Source organism: Podarcis raffonei, chromosome 6, assembly GCF_027172205.1.
Source record: "Podarcis raffonei isolate rPodRaf1 chromosome 6, rPodRaf1.pri, whole genome shotgun sequence".
NCBI lineage: Eukaryota > Metazoa > Chordata > Lepidosauria > Squamata > Lacertidae > Podarcis > Podarcis raffonei.
Window position 1 is genome coordinate 50,895,753 of NC_070607.1, and position 20,621 is coordinate 50,916,373.

Here is a 20,621-nt window from a genome sequence, read left to right on the forward strand (position 1 = left end):
AAGCAGTTTTCTATTCCTTTGGCCCAGCATATATTTCTAAAACATTTTCGGAATTTTGTATGTTGTGGAATGTGAAATTAACTCATGGTATACACTTTAACTCCATAGGGCAAGCGATAGTGGAAAGAGCGCACCTGATGTTCAAAACACTATTGCTAAAACAGCTTGGCGGCCGAAACATCCAACAGCACTCATTCCTTCAGCTGTTCACCAAGTTCTTTTTGTGTTTAACCATCCTTATATCCAAATACTAGGACCCATACTCCCGCGGAATTGCATTTTAGGAAGGAGGAGGCACTCCCCCACCCCTTGGTGGTGTACAGACGCTTGCCTGATCCCGCATGGCATGGACCTGTCCCGCTGATCACGTGGGGACGAGGGTACGCGGCAGTGGACATCGAGGACAAGCCTTTATGGGTTTCAACTGCAGAAGTGCTTCCTAACCATTTGCCTTGCCATCCTTTGCTGCACCATTATACAAGGAAGAGAAGCAGACGACACGGTCCAGTTGAAACCACCATATTTCACCTTATTGGCTGGCAAGCAGCAGTTGCCTGAATCCTACACTGGCTGGCAGTATTCACGGCTCAGCCACTCTCGAACTATAAGAACAGTGTTGTTGAATAAGACTTTTAAGGGTGAAAATTATCATAAGATATGGAGGAATAATATTTTTGTACAAGTTATGATTAAGTTTACTAGTTTATTGCATGCTTCTAAATGTTGGGTATGTATGCCTGCCCCCAGTTAGTTTCAAATTAAAGAGGGAAAGAATCATGGGGCATATATCCAAACTGTAAATATACATTGAAATTCATGTTTAATAGCTCTTGTTCTCTTACAGGAACATACAGTGACCAATCTCAGTGCTATAGAAGCGATACCAGTGCATGGCTAATAAACTAGAAAGGAAGCCTACCATGCAGCATGGAATCAGAATTCTTACATTCTTAGCTTCCTGATGGAAGTTGGCTTCGACATTTATTGATTATAGTGATTATTATAGTAGTTATTTGCATTATTTTGTGTTGCTATATACAATGTATTCATTCTTAAATTCTGTATGTACTGCATGGTTCTCCAGTCCACGGCCCGCTTCCGGTGTCAAAAGAGTCGCTTCTCGCGCTCGACAAAGCCATTGGTACTGATATATATGATTATGCTTAAAATATAAAGAAAGAGGGCATGTGGGAGCCAGGGTGGGAGCCAGAAAGCCCTGGCCGAGGTTTGTAGTGCCACCTGGTGTCTTGCTGACCCAGTGACCAGCATGTCTGTGCCTTACATGTATTAGAATTGTATTGACCTTAAAAGGAGTTGTGTTTCCTCTGGGCAGTGTTGACCCTATATGGTGTGGGTGGGTTTAAGCTGGCCAGATGAGGTAACATGAGACACTGGCAAGCAGCCATGCGGCTGGAGAGAACAAAGGGTAATAAAAACGGACTGGAGAGGAGAAGATGTCTGAAAGAGCTGCTCCATCAGTCCAAGGAAATAAGCTAGCTCTCTGCGTCTTTATTTTATGCTGAAAAGCGCCATTTGTAACGGCTGGCCCGACAAACTGCCTCCTACAGCAGAGTGGGAGAAGTAGCCCTTTATGGCTGTTAAAATGGCTGCCAAAGTTACTGAGAGGCACATACAAAAATAAACAGTTTATATTCATTTGTAAGAGGATGGAGGCTAGAGAGTACCTCTTGATTTCTGTTAAAACACAAGGAAGGTTGTCATACCCCATTTCACAACTTCATCCTTTTTATGCATCCTTTATTATGTACAAATCTAACGCAGAGGCAGCATAGAACCGCTAGAGGCCTATACAGTCATGTACTGCTAATTTTGCACCTGTCTGAAAGCATATGTTCCATGGGTTAGATCCACCACACAGCAAAACTGATTGCTCTCCTCGTTGACATTCCCATTTCCATGCAATGCTAGAATTGCTTCCATGGGATTCTAGGAGAGTTCCAAAGCAACTCTTTGAAGTTCAGCTCCTATTCCCCTACCAATTTCCTTTGTTTCATAAGCCATTCATACATGGGCATTTCCAGACTATCACTATTTTGTGAGTGAGAGTTAACTGCGTATCGGCAAAGTTAAGATTTAAGAATTAAAGTGGATTCGTCACTCTTGCACAAGAAACTCACTTCAAAAAAAACGACAAAACCACATACCCCCGCACAAAAACACATTCGCTTTTTTCAGTAAGGAAAGTGGAATGAAAATGCACTAGAAAATGTGTAACAACAATTGCTTGACCTAATATCATATAATCTCCCCGCAAACAAATCAGAATGAATGCTCTATAAACAGCCAACATCATAAAACCTCCCTGAAAACTTTGTGTAAACAAATCAGGATGAAGGCTCAATAAAAAGATTTGGAAACCTTATTCCGTGGCATCCTATAATGACAAGAGACTTGCAGTTCTCAGCCAGCAACTGATCTCACAACATGTGGACTGTGCCAGATCATTGAGGGGACAGTTGTGTCTGCTTCCATGAACAATCCCTGTCCACAATGTTCTGCCCGGTGAAAAAAACTCCTCATGGTATTTGTTGAAAAGCAAATGTTTGGAGAAGCATCCAGGTGACATTATATGCATAGGAAGCTGCCTTATACTAAGGCTGTGTACACACTCCCATTCACTCTGCATCCACTGAGCTCCCACTGCTTATTTGGGAAGTGGTGTACACACAACATTAGCCACAATCCAGATCTATCCTGTTGGGTTTTTTTTAATAGAATACTGTGTTTTTCCCCCAAACCAGCTTTGATCTGAATTGAGAAAAAGAACCACCTAGCTGTGTTTAAGCCAATAATGTGCACACAACCCAGATTTGATTATTTGTTCATCTAGATCAGTATTTTCTCTTTCAAATTACAGCAGCTCCCCGGGGTCTTAGGAAGATGTATTTCCCATTGCCTGCTATCTGATCCTTCTAACTGAAATGCCTAGGGACTGAACCTAGAACTTTCTAGCATGCGACTGCTCTGAGCTTTGGTCCCTCCTGTCGTATAACGTGTCACTTGAATGCTTGTACACAAGGAGGGCCTTGGTAGATTAAACCAAGGGTATATCCAGTCCTGTGCAATGCTTCTTTTGCATGAATGCATTCTCTTAGTTTTAGAAGCAGGCTTAATTGGAATCAGCACACGCACGGGCCTGCTAGACAAGGAGCAGGAGGAAGTTGCCAAAACGGGAGAAAAAGAGGGAAGTGGAGGAGGACTCGCTCCTGGGACAGGTGTTCAAAGGTGTTACAATTCAGAACATTATGGAGGACTTGCTTAACAAGTTTGTGCAGTGCTTGCACCTGTTCAAAGAAAAGCAGCAGGCTGTGATAAAGAACCCGGGAAAAGTGGGCTATTTTGGAAAGGATATGAGATGAACTGCAAACGGCACAGGCCAATGCTTTTAGCAGCAGCAGATGACATGAAAAGGGTCAATGTGAAAGCATTTAAACTCCTTCCTAGTGGCTGGCTTTGAAAATTGCTACTATCTCCACATTCCTGCCTTGTTCTGCAGAAATGAAGCCTGGAGGAGGGAGTGTAAAGAAGTGTGTTTCCATGCAGGTAGCAGGTAATCTTTGGCTAGGATCTGCCCTCCCCCTTCCTGCGAGGCATGAGATAATGGTTGTGGTGTATGTATGCATGAATATAGATGATACAGATTCTCTTGCTTTTGTAATGCTTTGCCTTTTTCTCCTCTCCTCTCCTCCCCATGCCAAATTCCAAGACCAAGAGGCACTCTGTTTCAAGTCGAAGGCTGCTCCACATGCAAACCATGTCCTCCATTCATGCATGGGTCCCATACTGTCCATCTTGGAGGCAGGCTGGAATCGGGACATGGCGTTTGTGATATATAGGGCTACTGAGCATAGATGCTCCCCTAGCACAATTTATAGTTGTGTGTCACTTCTCTGAACTCCATATATTTCCTTTAAGTTTGGCAGAGTCTTGGATTGTGATGTGTGCTGTCCATGCCCTTCTGGTCAGGGAAGAAGATGGCATGAGGGATGGGTTCATGAAGGTTTCTCTGGACCAGCCAAGTTCAGCTATGTTCTGTGCTCTATGTAAAAAGATGGTGGCATGACCATGAGACATATGTACAGGAGGCTTCTATTGCCCTGTTTGGGTCCACAGGTTGGTGGGGTCAGTGCTCAAGTCTCTCATGCTTCCTCAGCCGTCACATCGATCCCTGCATAAGTAAAATTCTCAAACAAAGCCATGTTCACGTAGGCCTGTCAAAGGAGAAACAGAGTCAAGTTGGGGGGCTACTCCCTTTTACCCCTTCTTTTGTGAGTACATTTTCCTCCAAGTTCTAACTAAAAAAGACAATACAATAACTCATTTTTTAACCTTACACTGCAATCATGCTCAGAGCAAGCCCCAGCCCAACATCTTGGGACAATTGCCTGATATGGGGCCCAGTTCTAAGGACCACCTGCATCCTGCCTTGATGAAAGAAGCTGAGACCCTACAACAACAGGATATTCTTAGTTGAAGGGTATGGTAAGGGTGCTGGGCCCCCCAATTGTGACACTGGGTTCTGTCATCTGACTGTAAACTCTGCTCACCCACATATTTACAGCACACAGGCTGAAAGCTCAGGAGGTTTTTATTCAGAGCACAGCAATAATATCCCTAGATAGTGATACCTTCCGAGCTTCCAGCATGCGGATGAGCTGCACCGATATCTGAGCAAAGGGTGGACGTTCATATGGCCGGTCCCGCCAGCACTGCCGCATTAGCTCATAGCTGCAGGAGAAGGTGAAGAGTCAGAATGAAGCTAAATACACAAGGGAAGGGGAACTGCCAAGTTCACTGGACGCTTGGTCTACTGGGCATCTCTATCTCCAGCTCCTCCATCAGCATGCGACAGTGAGGAGATGTAGATACTGAGGCCTAGCATGCCAGTGACCACTGGCAGGAGATAACTGAGTAAATAGGATGTGTGTGTTGGGCAGGGGGAAGGGTTTCCACTTACACTTCGTCATCACAGTTGAGAGGCTTCTCCATGCGGTACCCTTGGGGCAGCTTTTCATAGAGTTCAGCACATGTCATGCCACAGTATGGCGTCCCTCCTAGGAAATCAGACGAGGCACCATATTCACCAGCATCTTGGGGCCACTAGTGGCCGGTGAGGCTCTATGGGTGGGGCTAATTTGCTCTCCTAGTTTCCTAACACTACACGTTGCTGCTCCCATTGATGAGGGGTAGGAGGGGTGTGGTGCTGGGAGTGCTGAATTAGCTTGGCTGCTGTGCTGAGCATCCCACTGCCTTGCCCCTCCCCTGCCCCACTTGGTAACTGCCAGCGACACACAGTGTTGCAAAACCAGACAAGCAATGTAGCTCCACCTGCGCAACATCACTAGCCTGCTTGGTGCAATGCACACTTAACACAGCCTTCTGGGTGCTACTGGGACAAAGTTCTCCTAAACCACCCATCTCTGTATGTCCTGTCCTCACCCATACATAATGCAAAGTGCAGCTAGACTGGAAGTTGTACAGTAGCAACTATATGGTGAGGTGAATAGATTATGTAGGTTGGTAACAGTTTTTCTCCCATGATGTTGTTATAGTTAGCCAGCCCATTTGGGGAAAGATCTGCTAAGACTAGGTATGCTCGCATTTTGTGTTTCTCCCCAAAGTGAAGGTTTTTATCCTGGCTGTCCTGTTAGGAAGATTGGTTCAAGATTGTTTCCATGTTCCTCAACCAAAGTAAGGGTAAGGCACTCTGATGTCACTCACAGAGAGGAGGTTGGAGAAATGAAATGAAGAAGTTGTATTGAAGAGTGTGGGGCCAAAATGGGATGCACAGAATAAAGGACAGTGAGGGCAACAGAGACAGAAACTTACCCAGGCTAACTATTTCCCATAAGAGAACTCCAAACGACCACCTGCAAGAGAAAGACAAGTTAGGATGTAGGCTGAGGTCGTCCAGGTTTTCCACTCTACTGTAGCAAACTTGCTGCTTTTCTAAGATCATTTTTGTTCTGGCCTGCTACTAATACAGAGAGAAAAAAGAAAATACTGAAGCCAGTAGTTTCCCTTTGTTAATTGTAAGTTATTGTACATTGCCTTCAATATCTCAAAAAGCACCAATAGGCTTTTTTTGTAGTATAGCATTCAAATGTATTGCAACTTAATGGATTGATTAAAGAAGTAAAAGACAGAGGATCATTCATACATTCTCCTCATGACATTCCTCTTCATTGCATTTTCTACTTCTACTTGGAACAAAGGGGCCAAGTGAAGGCCCATCTAGCCCAGCACTCTGTTCTCACAATGGCTGATCAAATGCCCATGGGAAGAACACAGGCGGAACCAGAGCACAACATAATATTTATCCTCCATAGATTTGTCTAATCCTCTCTTAAAGCCTTCCAGGTTGGCGTCCATCACTACTTTGGTGAGAAGAACTGAAGAAAGTACCACCTGCCACCTGATCACTGTCGTCCAATCTGCGGTTGACCCTGCCACCCTGCCCACCCACCCATAAATCACTCACACATCACTCTTGGTTGTGTACACACTGTAATTCAGGGACTCAATAGCCATCCAGCGAACTGGCAAACGGCCCTGTGAAAACAAGCATCACTGGGGTTACAGAAGCCCACTTTGAGTAGACCGGCAAACAAAGAGAAGAGATGGAGCTGGGCTCCACTCAGAGCAGATGAGAAGCCTGAGGAATGAGGAAGGGGTCCACATGATCGTCTCTATCCAGACTTACCATAGTCTTCTTTACATAGACTTCCTCCCCCCGGGACAAACCAAAGTCGGCAATCTTGGAAGTCAGGTTTTCCCCTACCAGGATGTTCCTGGCAGCCAGGTCTCTGTGGATGAACTAGGGGAGGGCAGGAAACAGCAGTGAGTGACATAGGCAGTGGTAGAGAATTCAGGCATTCATCCTAGTCCACAGCTGCACGCAACAGCATCTCATGAGCTATCTTGTGAAACCAAAGCCATAGGCATCTCAAAATCTTGCCTTACATTTCACCTCCTGTATTGCTTCAGCATTCTCTGGTCCTAACTCAGAGCTGTACTGACATGAAGTTATCCCAGTTCTATTCATGTCAGTACAGCTCTTAGTTAGGACCAGAGAATGCTGAAGCAATACAGGATATAATTGGCATATGATTCCAATACACGTCTACTATTGCAAGCTTGAAGTCAGACACTCAGATGATGGACCTGCCATTCTGTGTATGTGAAACACATTACAAATGGAAAGCACAAACACAGGCCTGCTCTGTCTTTCCCCTCCCTGACTTTGCTTGCTAATTCCCCCCACCCCCCAAAAAGAGAACTGGTTCATGAGCCCAACTAGTGGAGCCAGCTCAGCCCAGCGGTTCCATCAACCAACATGAGCCCAACTAGGGGGAAAAGATGGCTAGGTGGTGAGGACACACAGACCTGTTTTTCACTCAAATACTGCATGCCTTTGGCCACATCAGATGCAAACTGTAAGAGCTGTTGGGATGTGAGGGTCGAGGCTGTCCCATGCTCCCTGGCAAAGGCAGGATCTGTCTCCAGGACTCGGCTCTTGCGCAGAAAATCTAGCAAGTTTCCGTAGGGTGCATATTCAATGGCGATGTACAAGTAACCTGGAAAATTAGGGAAGAGACTGTCAAGTCATGCCCAGACAAACATGTCAGGAAACTTGCTCCGTTAGAAGCAGCAGGGTTGAGAAAGAAAAGACCATAAAAATTATCAGAGATGAACCTGCGATAAGGCACAAGATCCTCCTCTGTATGAAGTAATATGGAGAGTGTATGTAGAAATATGCACGGTCATGAAAGATAGTAGACCAGATAGCGTCACTGCAACCACTAGGTGGTGCCAGTGCTTTGACAGGGTTCATCCACACTGCTCCTGAAAACCCCCTTTCCAAATCTGTTTTGTGCACTGTGGCCCTCTGGTGGTTCTGTACCTACGTGGGTTGTTTGCTGCTCTCACATTCTATTGTACCAGGGCCACATGCTCTGCCTATTTGTATTTCAGATCTGAAGTCTTCTTGCTCATTTTAAAACCTTGCCCATGGACCCTTCAAAAGCAGCCCATACAACCCTCTGACACTCCCTTCTATCACTATTTCCAGCAGAAATAAGGAAAACCCATGTGCTCTGCTTCCTTCCCCTCACCTCCATGCGCTTAAAGGGTATTGTTAGATTGCTCCTATGATCTAACTAAACTTATTTTCCAAGCCTGGTTAACAATGTGTTTCAGTGATCACCATCATTATCTCACCCTGCTATCAGCTGTATCAGTCATGCAAGTTGTTTGCTCTTAGTACATTGCTGCTGTAAAGAAGGCAGAAGCTCCTGGTAGGGAAGATATCGTGATCTTGAAGGTGATTTTCCCAGGGTGAGGTTAATGCCTGGCATTCTGGGTGCGTTGACCCCTGTGATTTCCCCAAATGTGAGAAACTCGACTGCATAATTTCCTCCTCTAAAGGAGGAGGAAGATAACAACACTTCTGGGTTTGGTGTTTATGCTGCTTTGCAGTTACAGAAGCAGGCATCAGCAGATCTACCATTCTTTGCTTTCTGGTGGTAAAACTTTTGCCAGATTGTGACACCTGCTCACAGATGGCGCAATATGTTTTAAGGGTATGTATCTGTCTGTCACTCCCTCACAACAGCAAGCAAACACTAAACTTGGCACCCTAGAATAAGCAGCTCAAGTGTTGGCTCTGATTCCAGTCGCTGCCCCATACTAACCACAGGGAGAGATTAAGGGGAAATGAAATAAGGAAATATTTTGCAAGGTGAAGGAGTGGGAAGAGAGGATGGGGCTTTTGGGCTTTGCGTGCTAGAGTGTGTCTTGTTTGGAAGCAGGGCGGGGCCCTCCTCAGTGAATAAAGGAAAAGGTGGTGCAGATGAGCCCAAAGATGGAGGAGCAGGGGAAGAAGTAGTTAGCACTGGAGGGTGCCCTATTGGCAAGGTGTCTCACCCTTGTTCTCGCAGGCTCCCAGCAAGTTGATGATATTGGGATGGTGGCCCAGCTTGCAAAGAACTTCCAGCTCTCCAGCAAAGTCCCGGTGGTCATTCTCAGAGGCAAATTCTGTGGTGGTGGTGGCAAGAACATTTGTTGTACATGTGGCCAAGCCCAGCTTTTTGGTGTGCTACATGCACGTTACAAATATATCTGTATCCTGAATGTGATTGGAAATGAACATTCCTGCATGAACATGTCACAGTTTTACAAGCATACATAACACCATTGTTCACATGTAATGCTAAGCAAAACTACCAGTCAGTGTGAACAAACAAATACTGTGCAGGCTCCCAGAGAGGAGATAATGGACACTTTGTTCCTGCTTGGCCATTCTACTGATGTGTTGTGTGACACTGTGGTTTGGCTTAGCATGTTATCTGGATCTGGGCTTGTAGTTTAGCTGCCCCAGGCAAATCACAAGCTCCAAACCACAGGGCAGGCCTTGGTTATAGCTTGTGGCCTGGAATCCTGTGAATTGTAGTTTTAGAGCTGAAAATTGCTAAGTATCTCTGTTTCCCTGCACACTATGGTGCTAGCTACCTGAGATTGGGAATTGCTATGAAACCATTTTAAGTATGTGGTGGAGATATTCTCTATGATTGTGTGCCATGAGGAGGCCCACTGTCTTGCCTTCTGAACAGGGATATGCGAGGAGTGGCTGCTGTCTTCATTCTCTGAATACTTTGGTGCTTGAGCACCCAAAAAAAGTAGATGCATATGTGTCTGATGGTCAATGCACTCCCCACCACCAAGAAGGAGGAGGCAAGTATCAGAACAGGTCTGCCAATCATCAACCATTTACACCCTAAGCAGGGTTAGCGAGGGAGAGGTAATGGTCTTCCTGTGTCAAGCATGGGAGTCTGACTTCGTGCGGCATCTCACCTTTCAGCATCTTGATGGCTGCATTCATTCTCAGGCCATCTTTCTTGATCATGGCCCGGATGACTTGCCCAAAGTTCCCTTCCCCTATCATGTCCTCAAACTTGATGTCTTCCCACTCCAGGATAGGGTAGCTGAGGGGCTCAGGCTGGGGTTTGGGCCGGCGAGTCAGGGTCAGCGTGCCTGAGTTGAACTGCAAAATGGTCTCTTCCCCCTGTGAGAGGATGAGTTAAGTGGGGAGGTTGGCAGCAGCACTGCAAACCAAGTGGGTCAACAATCTGCTGTCACAAGCATGGTGGAGCATAAGAATTATGAGGGTGGGGAGCCAAGATCAGTGGGAAGAGGCAGGTGGGGCAGGGCAATATCACTCACAGAGCCTGACTGGTAGGTGAATGTACGGCGCCGGTGAAAGAAGTTCTTCTTGATGAGGAAAAGGGCCAGCAGGGCAAAGAGTATGGTCACACAAGTGACGGAGACAGAGCCCACAATGGCCAACAGCAACTGCTGGTCCAGGTTGGATGGAGGCAAGTTCTGGCTCCCCAAGGTGGGCACTTGGCTCAGGGCTCCTGCGGGAAAGAGGGAAGCAGTGTGTTTTGTAACAGTGCCTGGCTCTGCAATGAAGGAGGAGAAGGCAACTGCATGACATGATAGAGATGCAGAACCACTGCCATGAGTGGACTCTATGACTGTTCTGCCTCCCAGGGTAGATTAGTGCTCCAGGCCAAGGTGGCTGCTGCTGGTGTGGTTTGCCAGGAGCCAGTTGCACCTGCATCCTGGCTGGCCTGCATTTTGACTGTAGGAATCACAGAGGCATCTTCACGCACATTACTTGCCTCCTGTCCCACTCAGACCCCACCCCCTGGGACAGCCAACCAAACTTGCCCCTGGTCCACTCACCATCACCCACGATCTCAATTCTCACAGGCTTGCTCCACTCGCCTGGTACAAAAGAGCTGGCTCGCACCCGGAACTGGTAGAGCGCGCTGGTGTTCAGCCCTGCAATGATCTTTGTGGTATCCCAGCCGTTGTCCGTGTCCATCCACTGTGGCTCACTGGTACCCCCCAGCTGTTGCACCTCCACAATGTACTTGTTGATGCCACCATTGGGGTACTCAGGGGGCAGCCAGGTGAGCTTGACAGTGCTGTCAGCAAGGGGCTCCGCTGAGAGAGACCGTGGGGATGAGGGACCTGGGAGGCAAGTGGTACAGCTGTTGGCTCTGCAATTGTGACCTGTTCCACAACTGCTAGGAATGCAATCTGTGGCTTGGCGGACAGTGCAGTTGTGGACCTATTAGGCATAGGCATGAGAGGACATTGGTCAGCAGAGCTACTACGATGCCAAGAAACAATGAGCAAGGCGTAGGTTTGTCCCTGAGGCACCCCTCAGTTTTCCAGGGCAACACATGTGCTAATGCTTCCTGAGGAGTTTACAGAGGTTCAAAGCCTCTTGGAAGAAAATAGAAATCCCTGCAAAATAGGAAGCACCTTAGAGCCCGCAACACATAACACCATGCCAAGGCAAGTTAATTAGATTTTAGACCTGTCTACCAAGAAGGCAAGAGCATCAAGCCGGTCGGGACATCTCTGACATAGTACTTGTTCTGTAAGGGATCACCCGGGAGTAAAACCTTGAAGAGGCCACCCACCCCAGAGTCATTGATCCCCAGCCCTGCTCCCTTCTGAGAGTGGCAGATTTCTCCCAGATGGTACACCCCGTTGCCCACCTTTGCTGTCAATCTTGACCTTGTAGAGGTCAGATGGAGGTCCGAGGCTGGTGCAGTGATAGACCAGCACCACCAGACTGTACTCCTTGTTGAATTTAAGGTTTGGAATGTAGGCAGACTGCACAATCATGGAAGTGATGTTTTCCTGATGGACGAGCTCCTTGGCTGCATCATAGAGCTGGACAAGGAACCCAGAGCCCACAGTGTCACCACCGGGCAGGTTCCAGTTCACATGCAATGTGTTGCTCCCTTCAACAAATGAGCGTTCAATCACAGGCTTGGCTGTTGGCTCTGTGTGGAATAGAGAAACAAGAAGCCATCAGCCTGATTCTCTTGCCAACAGCACCGAAGTTAAGTTGTGAACCTGGTTTATTCACATGTTAAGGGTCTTAACACACACTCACCCACCTCAAAGTAAATTTTATACAGTCATATACTGTGACAGAAGGCAGTTGGATCCCTGAGGTGGGAAGAGGTTGGGCTACTCATCTATAGGGCACTGGAATTTTGTTCTCCAACCAGAGGAGGTAGTGGCAGAAACAGGGCACTTAGCTGGTCTCTGTAGAATACCAGAGTAGGTATTTGCACAATCTCTACCGGTTAATCTCTACTGAATGGAAGGATGGCTGAAGAAGACCCATACGGGAACCAGGATATTAGAAACTGTAGGCATCCTTAGCACTACTCATACGCCTACCACAGAATCTACTTCTTTTGATTTGGGCATTCTTCATCTCCCCACTTCCCAAATTTGGCTCACTGAACTTCAGATACTCACCTTGGCACTCTGTTACCATGACAGCGTGAGGGCCTGGGTCACCTTCCCCTCCATCTCCAGGGCGTGTTAGCTGAACCTTAACAAGGTAGGCTGTGACAGGTCGCAGGTTCATTAGGGTGATGTTCTGAGCATGGTCAACTGTTGATCAAATATGGGTCTGTTACTGTAGAGTCTCATGCTGAAGGTTATGCTCCATATTTTTGTTTACTGCAGAGAGCCCACTGCGCAGGGCCTTTTGACTGGGATCTGCAGCTCTGTGACCTTTCCTTTCAGACTAATGTCCCCTCCATTTTCTATTATCTGCTGAACAGGGACTGCCTCATATCCACAGAATACATTTAAAGCACATTCAGAATACATGACCTTCTCGGTGGTGGAACCTGCCCTGTGGAATCCCCTCCCATCAGATGTCAAAGAGATAAACAACTATACAACTTTCCGTAGACGTCTGAAGGCAGCCCTATATTGGGAAGTTTTTAATGTCTGGTACATTGCTGTGTTTTGTTATATTCTGCTGTATGCCACTTAGAATGACTGGGACAACCCAGTTAGATGTGTGGGGTACAATTAATTAATTAAAATTCCCCCAAAGAATCCTGGAAACTGCAGTTTATTAAGGCAGATGAGAATTGTAGCTGGGGTGGTGGTGGTTTGCAATTCCCAGGATCAAGAATTGTGCCTAACTTTGGAGCCTGATCTCCTGTTCCTGTTGTAGCATATGCCTGAGAGAATCCTTGTTTCTTCATGATTGGCTGAGCTGAAAATATTTTGCTTCCCTGTTGAGCAGAATCCCCTGGGCCAAGAAGCATTGCTAGTTACTTAAATAACTCAAATGTGCATAAATGCACCATGTCCCTAGCCGAACTAAGATGTTAGATGGCTAGGGCAATGGGTTCTCACGGGCACTGCGCTTCATGGTGTGCCCAGCTGTTCTATAAATATAAAACTTTTTATATAAAGGAAATGAAGGGGGAAGGGCAGGAGATCTGGGGTCCAGCACAAAAGACCCAGAGCTCAGCCTCCTAGATCACCTGCTCACAACACTCCTGTCTGGATCGCTTTCTGTATAGTTGAAAAGAACTGAAGCCAGAGCAGGCACAGGTTTGAGAGAGCCCTGCAGATTTAAGGGAGCACACAAATTAGAGCGACGACTCCATCTGGATTACAGCAAATCCCTTACCTACAATGGATGACCACTGAGAAGTGCCAGTTTGGGGCTTGTACAGAACCTTGATGGAGATGATGGGTCCATCACCTGAGACACGCCCCACAGGCGATATCACAAGCTGCCGACTCTGCTTGGCCAGAAGCCTGGGAGGGTTTAGCGGCATGGGAGGCACTAAGGAAGGGAACAGCGTCAATCACAAGCCAGGCAAACATGAAAGTAGACAAAGGGATTGCACATTTTACCTCTGCCCTTGAGAGAAAGATGACTGCAACTATTAGGACAGATTTGCACCAGATGTTTCTCATGCGATATTTTCCTGATTGGTACGTGGCACAATCCTAGTCTCTGTCTCAGATTAATGCTCTCCTTCTAGGTTTCTTTGCTTGAAAACTAGCACCACATTTAAAGAGACACCACCTTTAAAGAGACATCAGACCCTCATTTTGCCTGGACAAGAACTGCAGAATATCTTAGGAGGGGTACTAAAATAAAAACTGTGTGGCAACATTTCAGTAACCGAGTTCTGTACTACCTAAGATGCTTCCTGTGATGATTTTGTAATTCTCAGAAGCTGAGCATGAATATCTCTAACCCTGAAATCTCACCACCTGCACTGTCCTGCTCACCTTTCACAGTGACCTTGAACTTGCCACTGTCCTGCCCACCCGTAGTGGAGACACGGCATTCCCAGAGGCTAGTGTCAGAGAGGACCAGAGGTGGCACTTGAAATTCACAGGTTGTCAAGTCTTTTTCCATGATGGCTTTCAGAGACTGGAGAGGTGAGAAGAGTAGAGTCAAATCCTGTCTCAAGTCTTCTGTTTCTGAGTATTTGTGGGGAACCACAGTCCCATGGGATGCAGGTAGGGTTGACAACTGACCTAGCCCCATCCTTACTAGTACCAACATGGAAGGGAATAGATCACATGCAATTATATAAACAGAAGGAAAAGTGGTGTCAGGACAATTGGACTGCTATGCTAAAGCACTCGTGCTTAAGCACCCGAATACTTACATAATTAACATAACCTCTAGTTTGATCCTGATTTATCCTCCTCGCGTGTGAACAGAGGTAGGGTTGCAAACCCACACAAAGAAACCCAATTTAACACCGTGTGCTTATCTATATCTGGGTGAAACCCAGTTTAACACCCTGTGCTCATAGATTGATCTGGGTGAAAGGGAGATTACAGAGAGAAAAAGACCGAAGGGTATGAGTAGGGTGAGAACAAGTTGGGGCTAGAGAGGCAGAAGGAAGAGCAAGCCCAGGTCTCTGGGATGGTACAGGGCCTGATCCAGGACATGGTGGTAGCTTACCATGATCACTGTTCCATCAGCCTTGCGCAGTTCAATGTTTTCACGCACAGGGATTGGATTGCCTGTTGCCATGCAGGTAATTACAGGCTGGGAGCCTAAGTTAAACTCCAAGTTAGAGACCAAGTTCTTGATCTGGGGGATCCGATCTTAGCACAGAACACCAGAATAAGGATAAAACATCATTACAATCATAATAAAATAGCATTTTTTAAAAGGGCAATATTATATTTATTCCCTGCCTCCCTTTATCTCTAGGTGGCAGACAACGGCTAACCACTATGCAGCACCCTCTCCCATTCATGTACTCGTTTGGCAGTTCTCTGGCACTGGGCCTGGTTCCTGCCATTCCCATGATACACATTGCAGAGTGCTTTCACCTGACTTTTCACAGTGCTGTCCATGCCAACCAGATGGGCAAATGCAGCCACTGAACCGGTTACAGGTGCCTCCATTCTGGCAATGACACTCCAGGGCACAGTCAGCGCCGTACCTCCCAGAGGAGCAAGCTGGGGAAAGAGCACAGGGATCGCGGGTCAATCTCCTCTGACCATTTCCCAGAGACTGGGGCTGCATACAAGCAATGCAGCCCCAGTCTCTGGGAAATGCTCAAGGCACAGTCAAAACACACACTCGGAATTATAGTTGAATAAGGGTGCTGGGAATAATAACTCTGTTAAGGGCAAACTTTAATTCCTAAGATTCTTTGGGGAGGGACAGGCTTTGAATGGCCTTTAAAGGCATAGTGTGTGTGCCTGGGTCAAGGATGTCTGGCAGATTTCATGTATGCTGCTTTTACCCATCTCCCATTGTAGGTTTGCAGGCATGCAAGACCACAAAGCAGTTTTAAATGTGTGGGCTTCCTTTTTAAAAAATGGATTGGTCACCTCCAGAATGTTATTAATTTTACTGGGGAGATACAACTGCATGCCAGAAATGTAGGTTTGCAGAAATGAAGTAGATTAAAGTGCTCTGTTGCAACAAACCCACTTTTACAAATAACAAGAAAGGAGACTTTTTGCGATTTGGAAAATGACAGGGGCAGGGAGGGGGGAGCGGAATGCACTGAAAAATGTGCATAACAATAGATGGGTGGGAAGACGTCTAACCTTCACACAAACAAATCAGGATAAATTCCCACTGTCATATATCCTCCCTACAAACATGTCAGAATGAATGCTCAATAATGGGTAGGCATCATATGAACTTTGCACTGATTATATGATGCCCGTTCTTTATTGTACTTTGTGGAAGCAAACCAGGAAGAATGCTAAACGAACAGCTCAGTCTGGAGGAGCCTTTTCTCTTTGCTATGGAACTTCCTGCTCACGAGGACCCCCTTTTTCTTTTGGTTTGTTGGAGCCAAGCAGGAGGGAAATGATTCTAAAGAAACAAAGGGAGGAAGCGGCTCTCTCCTGGATACGAGCCAAACAGAGTCCCAGCAGAGAAAGTAGCCAAAACCGAATAAAAATACTAAGGAATACTGTGAGTCTGAGATGAAGGGAGGGTTCTTGAACATCTTTTCCATGTGAAGATGTTCAGGAAACAATGTGACTATGCTGTTTGTTGGTAGTAACAACAATGAAACCACTAGTTTGCGCTCTGGTTACGCGATTTAATGAAATTTGCCTTCCTCGGTACTGTTCCAATATCCATGGTTCCTCCTAGCCACACCTGTAGGAGCTCTTCTTTCCCATGGCTTCATTATGTCTCACTTTCTGAGAGATCACATGACCCCAATGCTCATACAGTATTACCTTTTTCACAATGATTACAGTGTTGATTTCACATAAGGACTGTTTCCCCACCCCCACCCTGAACCCTCCCTTGTGTGCTGAGAACTGACACTTATTGTATCAAAAAAAATTCTAGCATTTGAATGAGACTTGGTAAACATTAGTTTTCTCAAGGTAATGCCTTTTCACAAGTAATTTTTACGATGTGAAACATACAAAGGTAAAAACACCACCTCATGGTAACATTGCCCTATCCAAAAGTAACATGTTAATCAGATCTGACGTCACATTACATCAATATACCGTATTTTTCGTCCCATAGGACGGCTCCGTCCCATAGGACGCACCTAGTTTTTTTTGGGGGGGGAAATAAAGGAAAAAAAATTTTTCTTTATTCCCCCCCCCCAAACCAGGTTGGGGAAACCAAACCAGGTCGAGGAACAGCGGGATGGCGGCGCTGCACCTCCCCGCTGTCCCCCGAGCTTGTGGGGCTGGCCGATGTCTGCCCGAAGCACGGGGCGCTCTGCTTCAGCGCCCCCCACGCTCCGTGCAGCAGGCTGCTATCCGCAGCCTAGGGAGCCCTGCAGGAACTCCCGCAGGGCTCCCCAGGCTGCAGATGTTTGCCCGGTGCGCTCTGCTTCAGGGCACCCCGCGCGGCAGGCTGCTATCCGCAGCCTAGGGAGCCCTGCGGGAACTCCCGCGGGCTCCCCAGGCTTGCTGATAGCTTCCTGAAGCCTGGAGAGTGAGAGGGGTCGGTGCACACCGACCCCTCTCGCTCTCCAAGCTTCAGTGAAAGCCTGTATTCGCCCCATAGGACGCACACACATTTCCCCTTCATTTTTGGAGGGGAAAAAGTGCGTCCTATAGGGCGAAAAATACGGTATATGTATCCCTATTGCTGCTCTGAACACATACAAGAAGTCAGAAGCTTCAGTTTAGCAAGAAATCAATCACATGATGGCCATGTGGGTGGGGATCTACCACACCCTTCTGAAGAAAGACATGGGTGTTATTCAGCTATGTTTTACTCCGAATACAATAGGTCTATTGTAATTAATGGACCAAAGTTAAGTCATTTTTTACTATTTAAAAATACTACATGAAAATTTGATGGTGGTGCATGAGAGAGTCTTTATCGTTTCCTCCCCAACTCTGGAGTTTGTTTTCCCTGGAAGTCCAGGCGGTAGAGACTCTGGTTGCTTTCAGACAACCTGTTTGTTGAGCATTCATCCTGATTTGTTTGCACAAAGTTTGTGGGGAGATTAGGTGACGCCCAATATTTATTGAGCGTTTGTTCTGATTTGTTTGCAGGGAGGTTATACAACTTTGAATCAAGCAATCCCAGTGCATTCTCCATCACTTTCCTTAATGCAAAAAGTCTAATACGGTGAGGCCTTCTGGTAAACTATAATTACGCAACCTGAATTTGCTGGTATGGAATTGAATCCCACCCGAAAATAGTGACAATCTGGGAGTGCCCTAAATTTGGCTTCTGCTGATGGGTAAAAACAATTTTACTCTCCTGGCTTTTTATGTTAACTAGTAGCCACCAGTTTGCCTCATTTGGTTGCTCTGTTACTGTTTTATTAATTGGAGTATTTTAACATTTGATTTTCTTTCCTCGGTGTGTTTTTATGTATTGCTGGAAACTGCCCTAATGAAGGGTGGCTTACAAGTTTGCACCCTAAGCATTACACGAGGTTTGTTTTTATGCTGCCAAATGTAACATGGAAAGCAAGGGGAAAGGCAGCACAGAGTTTCTTTGGTTCTGTGGAACAGACGCCATACACTTTCATCTTGTGCCTTTCTAAGTAGGTCAGCTTCCCCCACCTTCCCATCTCATTTATCACCCTGGTGTCCAAAAGTGTCACAGAGTTGGGAGAAAGAAACTGTGGGGGACATACCTGAGCCGCACTGAAGACCACTCCATCCAGTAGCACAGGAACAGCCATAAGGATCAGGCAGACAGAAGGCCAGCCCCTTGCAGCCTTGCTTGTTATGACATTTCTCCTGGCAGTTTCGCCCAAACATGCCTTCCTTACAAGCTGCAAGGCAAGAAGATTCTTGTCAGGGATTTGCTGCCACTGTACTGACAAAGCCGCACATGTTCACCACCCTGCACTACATTTGCCAGTGCATTGTTCCTTCCTGTGTCCCTATCTGCACACAATCAGAACAAATCCTACAATGAATCCATAATTCCTCTTTATTGTGATGCCAAGTTTCTCCACTGCGATCTCTGGGTTCAGTCTCAAACCCATGTACCTTTCCTCACACAACACCAGTTGATCCCTCTGCAGAGATAAGAGACTTGGGACTCGAGATGTGAAGGCTATTTGGGACTCCATGGCCTTCTACCCACGCTTCATTGCCTAAGGCAGAGGCTTTTTAAGTCCACGGCTCCCTTGACGAACTACATTCTTTCTGTGGCAGCCCTGTGGGGCTCAGGAGCCCAGTTATGTCACCATGTGCCTGTAGAGCTGGCAGTCTCTCCCCCTTTCTTGAACACCCTCCCTTGTGGAGTGTTCCCTCAGCCTCCTCTCCCCTCTCCTTGGGAGTTCCCTGGGCAGCCACTGCTGCTGCCCCTGGTCTCTGAGCTCCCCCCCCCCAGCCCCAAAGAGAGGTGCCTCCTCACTGCCCCACAGCGGCCTGGGACTTGTCTGTCCATTCCCAACAGCAGGGGCTAGTGGACTGGCTGTCTGGGCTCCCTCACCTGCTTGCTTGCTTACTCCTTGTCCCCTGACCAGCCCCAGAGGCAGCATTTGCCTGCGGAGCTTGTAGCCAGGGCTGCTGCAACAAACAGCTGTGCGAGCCGTTGAGAGGCAGAGATGTGAGACGGCATCAGAGGAGGGAGGGAAGAAAAGAGGGACAGAGGCACCCCTGACTGTCATTCAAGGCACCCTAGGGTGCCGAGGCACATTGGTTGAAAACCACTGGCCTAAGGAGTCATGCCTAAGTCTGAGGAGCTATTCTTGGGGATTCAACAGAGCATGTCTTTCCATCCTTGTCAAGAAGGAAATGTGAGCTTTCCCCATCAATTATGATTAGTCCTGACCCCAACCAGGAAACTTTCAAAAGGAAGAATACACTTGCAACCTCTGCACACCTAGGTTTAGAAGACTGAAAACTAATGCTTCTCCCACACCTAAAGACACATTCAAAGGAAGGTTTTGGAAGCACATCTGATGCACTTCTGGATACTGCGCTGCATGGCTGGAGTAGTGCTTATACCCAACTTGCCTCTTCTTCCTGGGCAGACCATACAACAAAAGGGGTTCAGCCAGGTAACATCATTGGCCATGCAGCTCCTGCAGCTGGATTCCCAGTTTCAAAGCAGAGGAAAATTTACAAGCTTTAGTCATGAGCTCTTCACAGGTACTCTTGTGTGCTTTCCACACAAAGGGCTGACTCTGTGTAGGGGCACATCAGTCAGAAACACAGGCAGTGCACTACCAAGAGGTGATGTGGCCCTCATATGGTACATATGGAGATACAGGGTCCAACATCCAACTAGGTTTCAAATGGCAACCATCTATACTCTTTGTGAAGATTTACAAGTGCAGTTCATGGAACAGAGGCATCTCTTCCTACCAAGACCATGTACACGTTGCTTCTAACCTTTTTCACAGCGGGTGCCCATGAAGCCTGGTGGACAGATGCATTCTCCCTCAATATGATGGCAGATGCCTCCATTCAGGCAGTCGGGACAGTCCTTGTCACAAGAAGAGCCCCATTTCTTGGCTGCACATCCTGGGAGGTTGGGAAGAGACAGACAGACAGACAATTATTGCCCGAATGCAAAGGAGGCCACTGCTTTAATGAAACTAGGCAGGTCTGGTTCTGGTCACTGCCTTGAGTGCCATGAAGGAAGAAAGGCAGGATAGAAACATAAAATAATAAAATAAAATTTAAAGAAGATGTGGAAGGAAGCCTGATCTCTGGACAGCACAAGGCAGCATTAACCACAGTGCAGTCACTAACAGTCTCCAACAGCCACTATGCTCAGGGTAAGTTCACACCTATGTGTTCATTAC

At 46.9% G+C, this 20,621-nt stretch overlaps 1 protein-coding gene across 6 annotated transcripts in view; it reads right to left on the reverse strand.

Moving 5' to 3' along the window:
* Window positions 1–1,741: 1,741 nt before the first annotated feature.
* The window catches only part of TIE1 (tyrosine kinase with immunoglobulin like and EGF like domains 1), a 42,094-nt gene continuing 23,214 nt past the window's right edge, over window positions 1,742–20,621 (reverse strand). For 4 of the 6 annotated variants that reach the window (XM_053392755.1, XM_053392754.1, XM_053392753.1 and 1 more), the window contains 19 exons: window positions 20,206–20,337; window positions 18,492–18,632; window positions 15,232–15,360; window positions 14,855–15,000; window positions 14,167–14,311; window positions 13,553–13,711; window positions 12,373–12,510; window positions 11,595–11,885; window positions 10,768–11,058; window positions 10,243–10,436; window positions 9,874–10,084; window positions 8,947–9,057; window positions 7,408–7,598; window positions 6,725–6,838; window positions 6,503–6,573; window positions 5,851–5,891; window positions 4,979–5,075; window positions 4,650–4,749; window positions 1,742–4,232 (listed from right to left, as the gene is read on the reverse strand). In XM_053392755.1, the coding sequence (XP_053248730.1) occupies window positions 4,161–4,232; window positions 4,650–4,749; window positions 4,979–5,075; window positions 5,851–5,891; window positions 6,503–6,573; window positions 6,725–6,838; window positions 7,408–7,598; window positions 8,947–9,057; window positions 9,874–10,084; window positions 10,243–10,436; window positions 10,768–11,058; window positions 11,595–11,885; window positions 12,373–12,510; window positions 13,553–13,711; window positions 14,167–14,311; window positions 14,855–15,000; window positions 15,232–15,360; window positions 18,492–18,632; window positions 20,206–20,337 (2,774 nt within the window). In that variant the 3' untranslated portion in view covers window positions 1,742–4,160. Of the gene's footprint in view, window positions 4,233–4,649; window positions 4,750–4,978; window positions 5,076–5,850; window positions 5,892–6,502; window positions 6,839–7,407; window positions 7,599–8,946; window positions 9,058–9,873; window positions 10,085–10,242; window positions 10,437–10,767; window positions 11,059–11,594; window positions 11,886–12,372; window positions 12,511–13,552; window positions 13,712–14,166; window positions 14,312–14,854; window positions 15,001–15,231; window positions 15,361–18,491; window positions 18,633–20,205; window positions 20,338–20,621 lie in introns of those variants that run through there. The other 2 variants (XM_053392756.1, XM_053392757.1) reach the window with 2 other exon arrangements.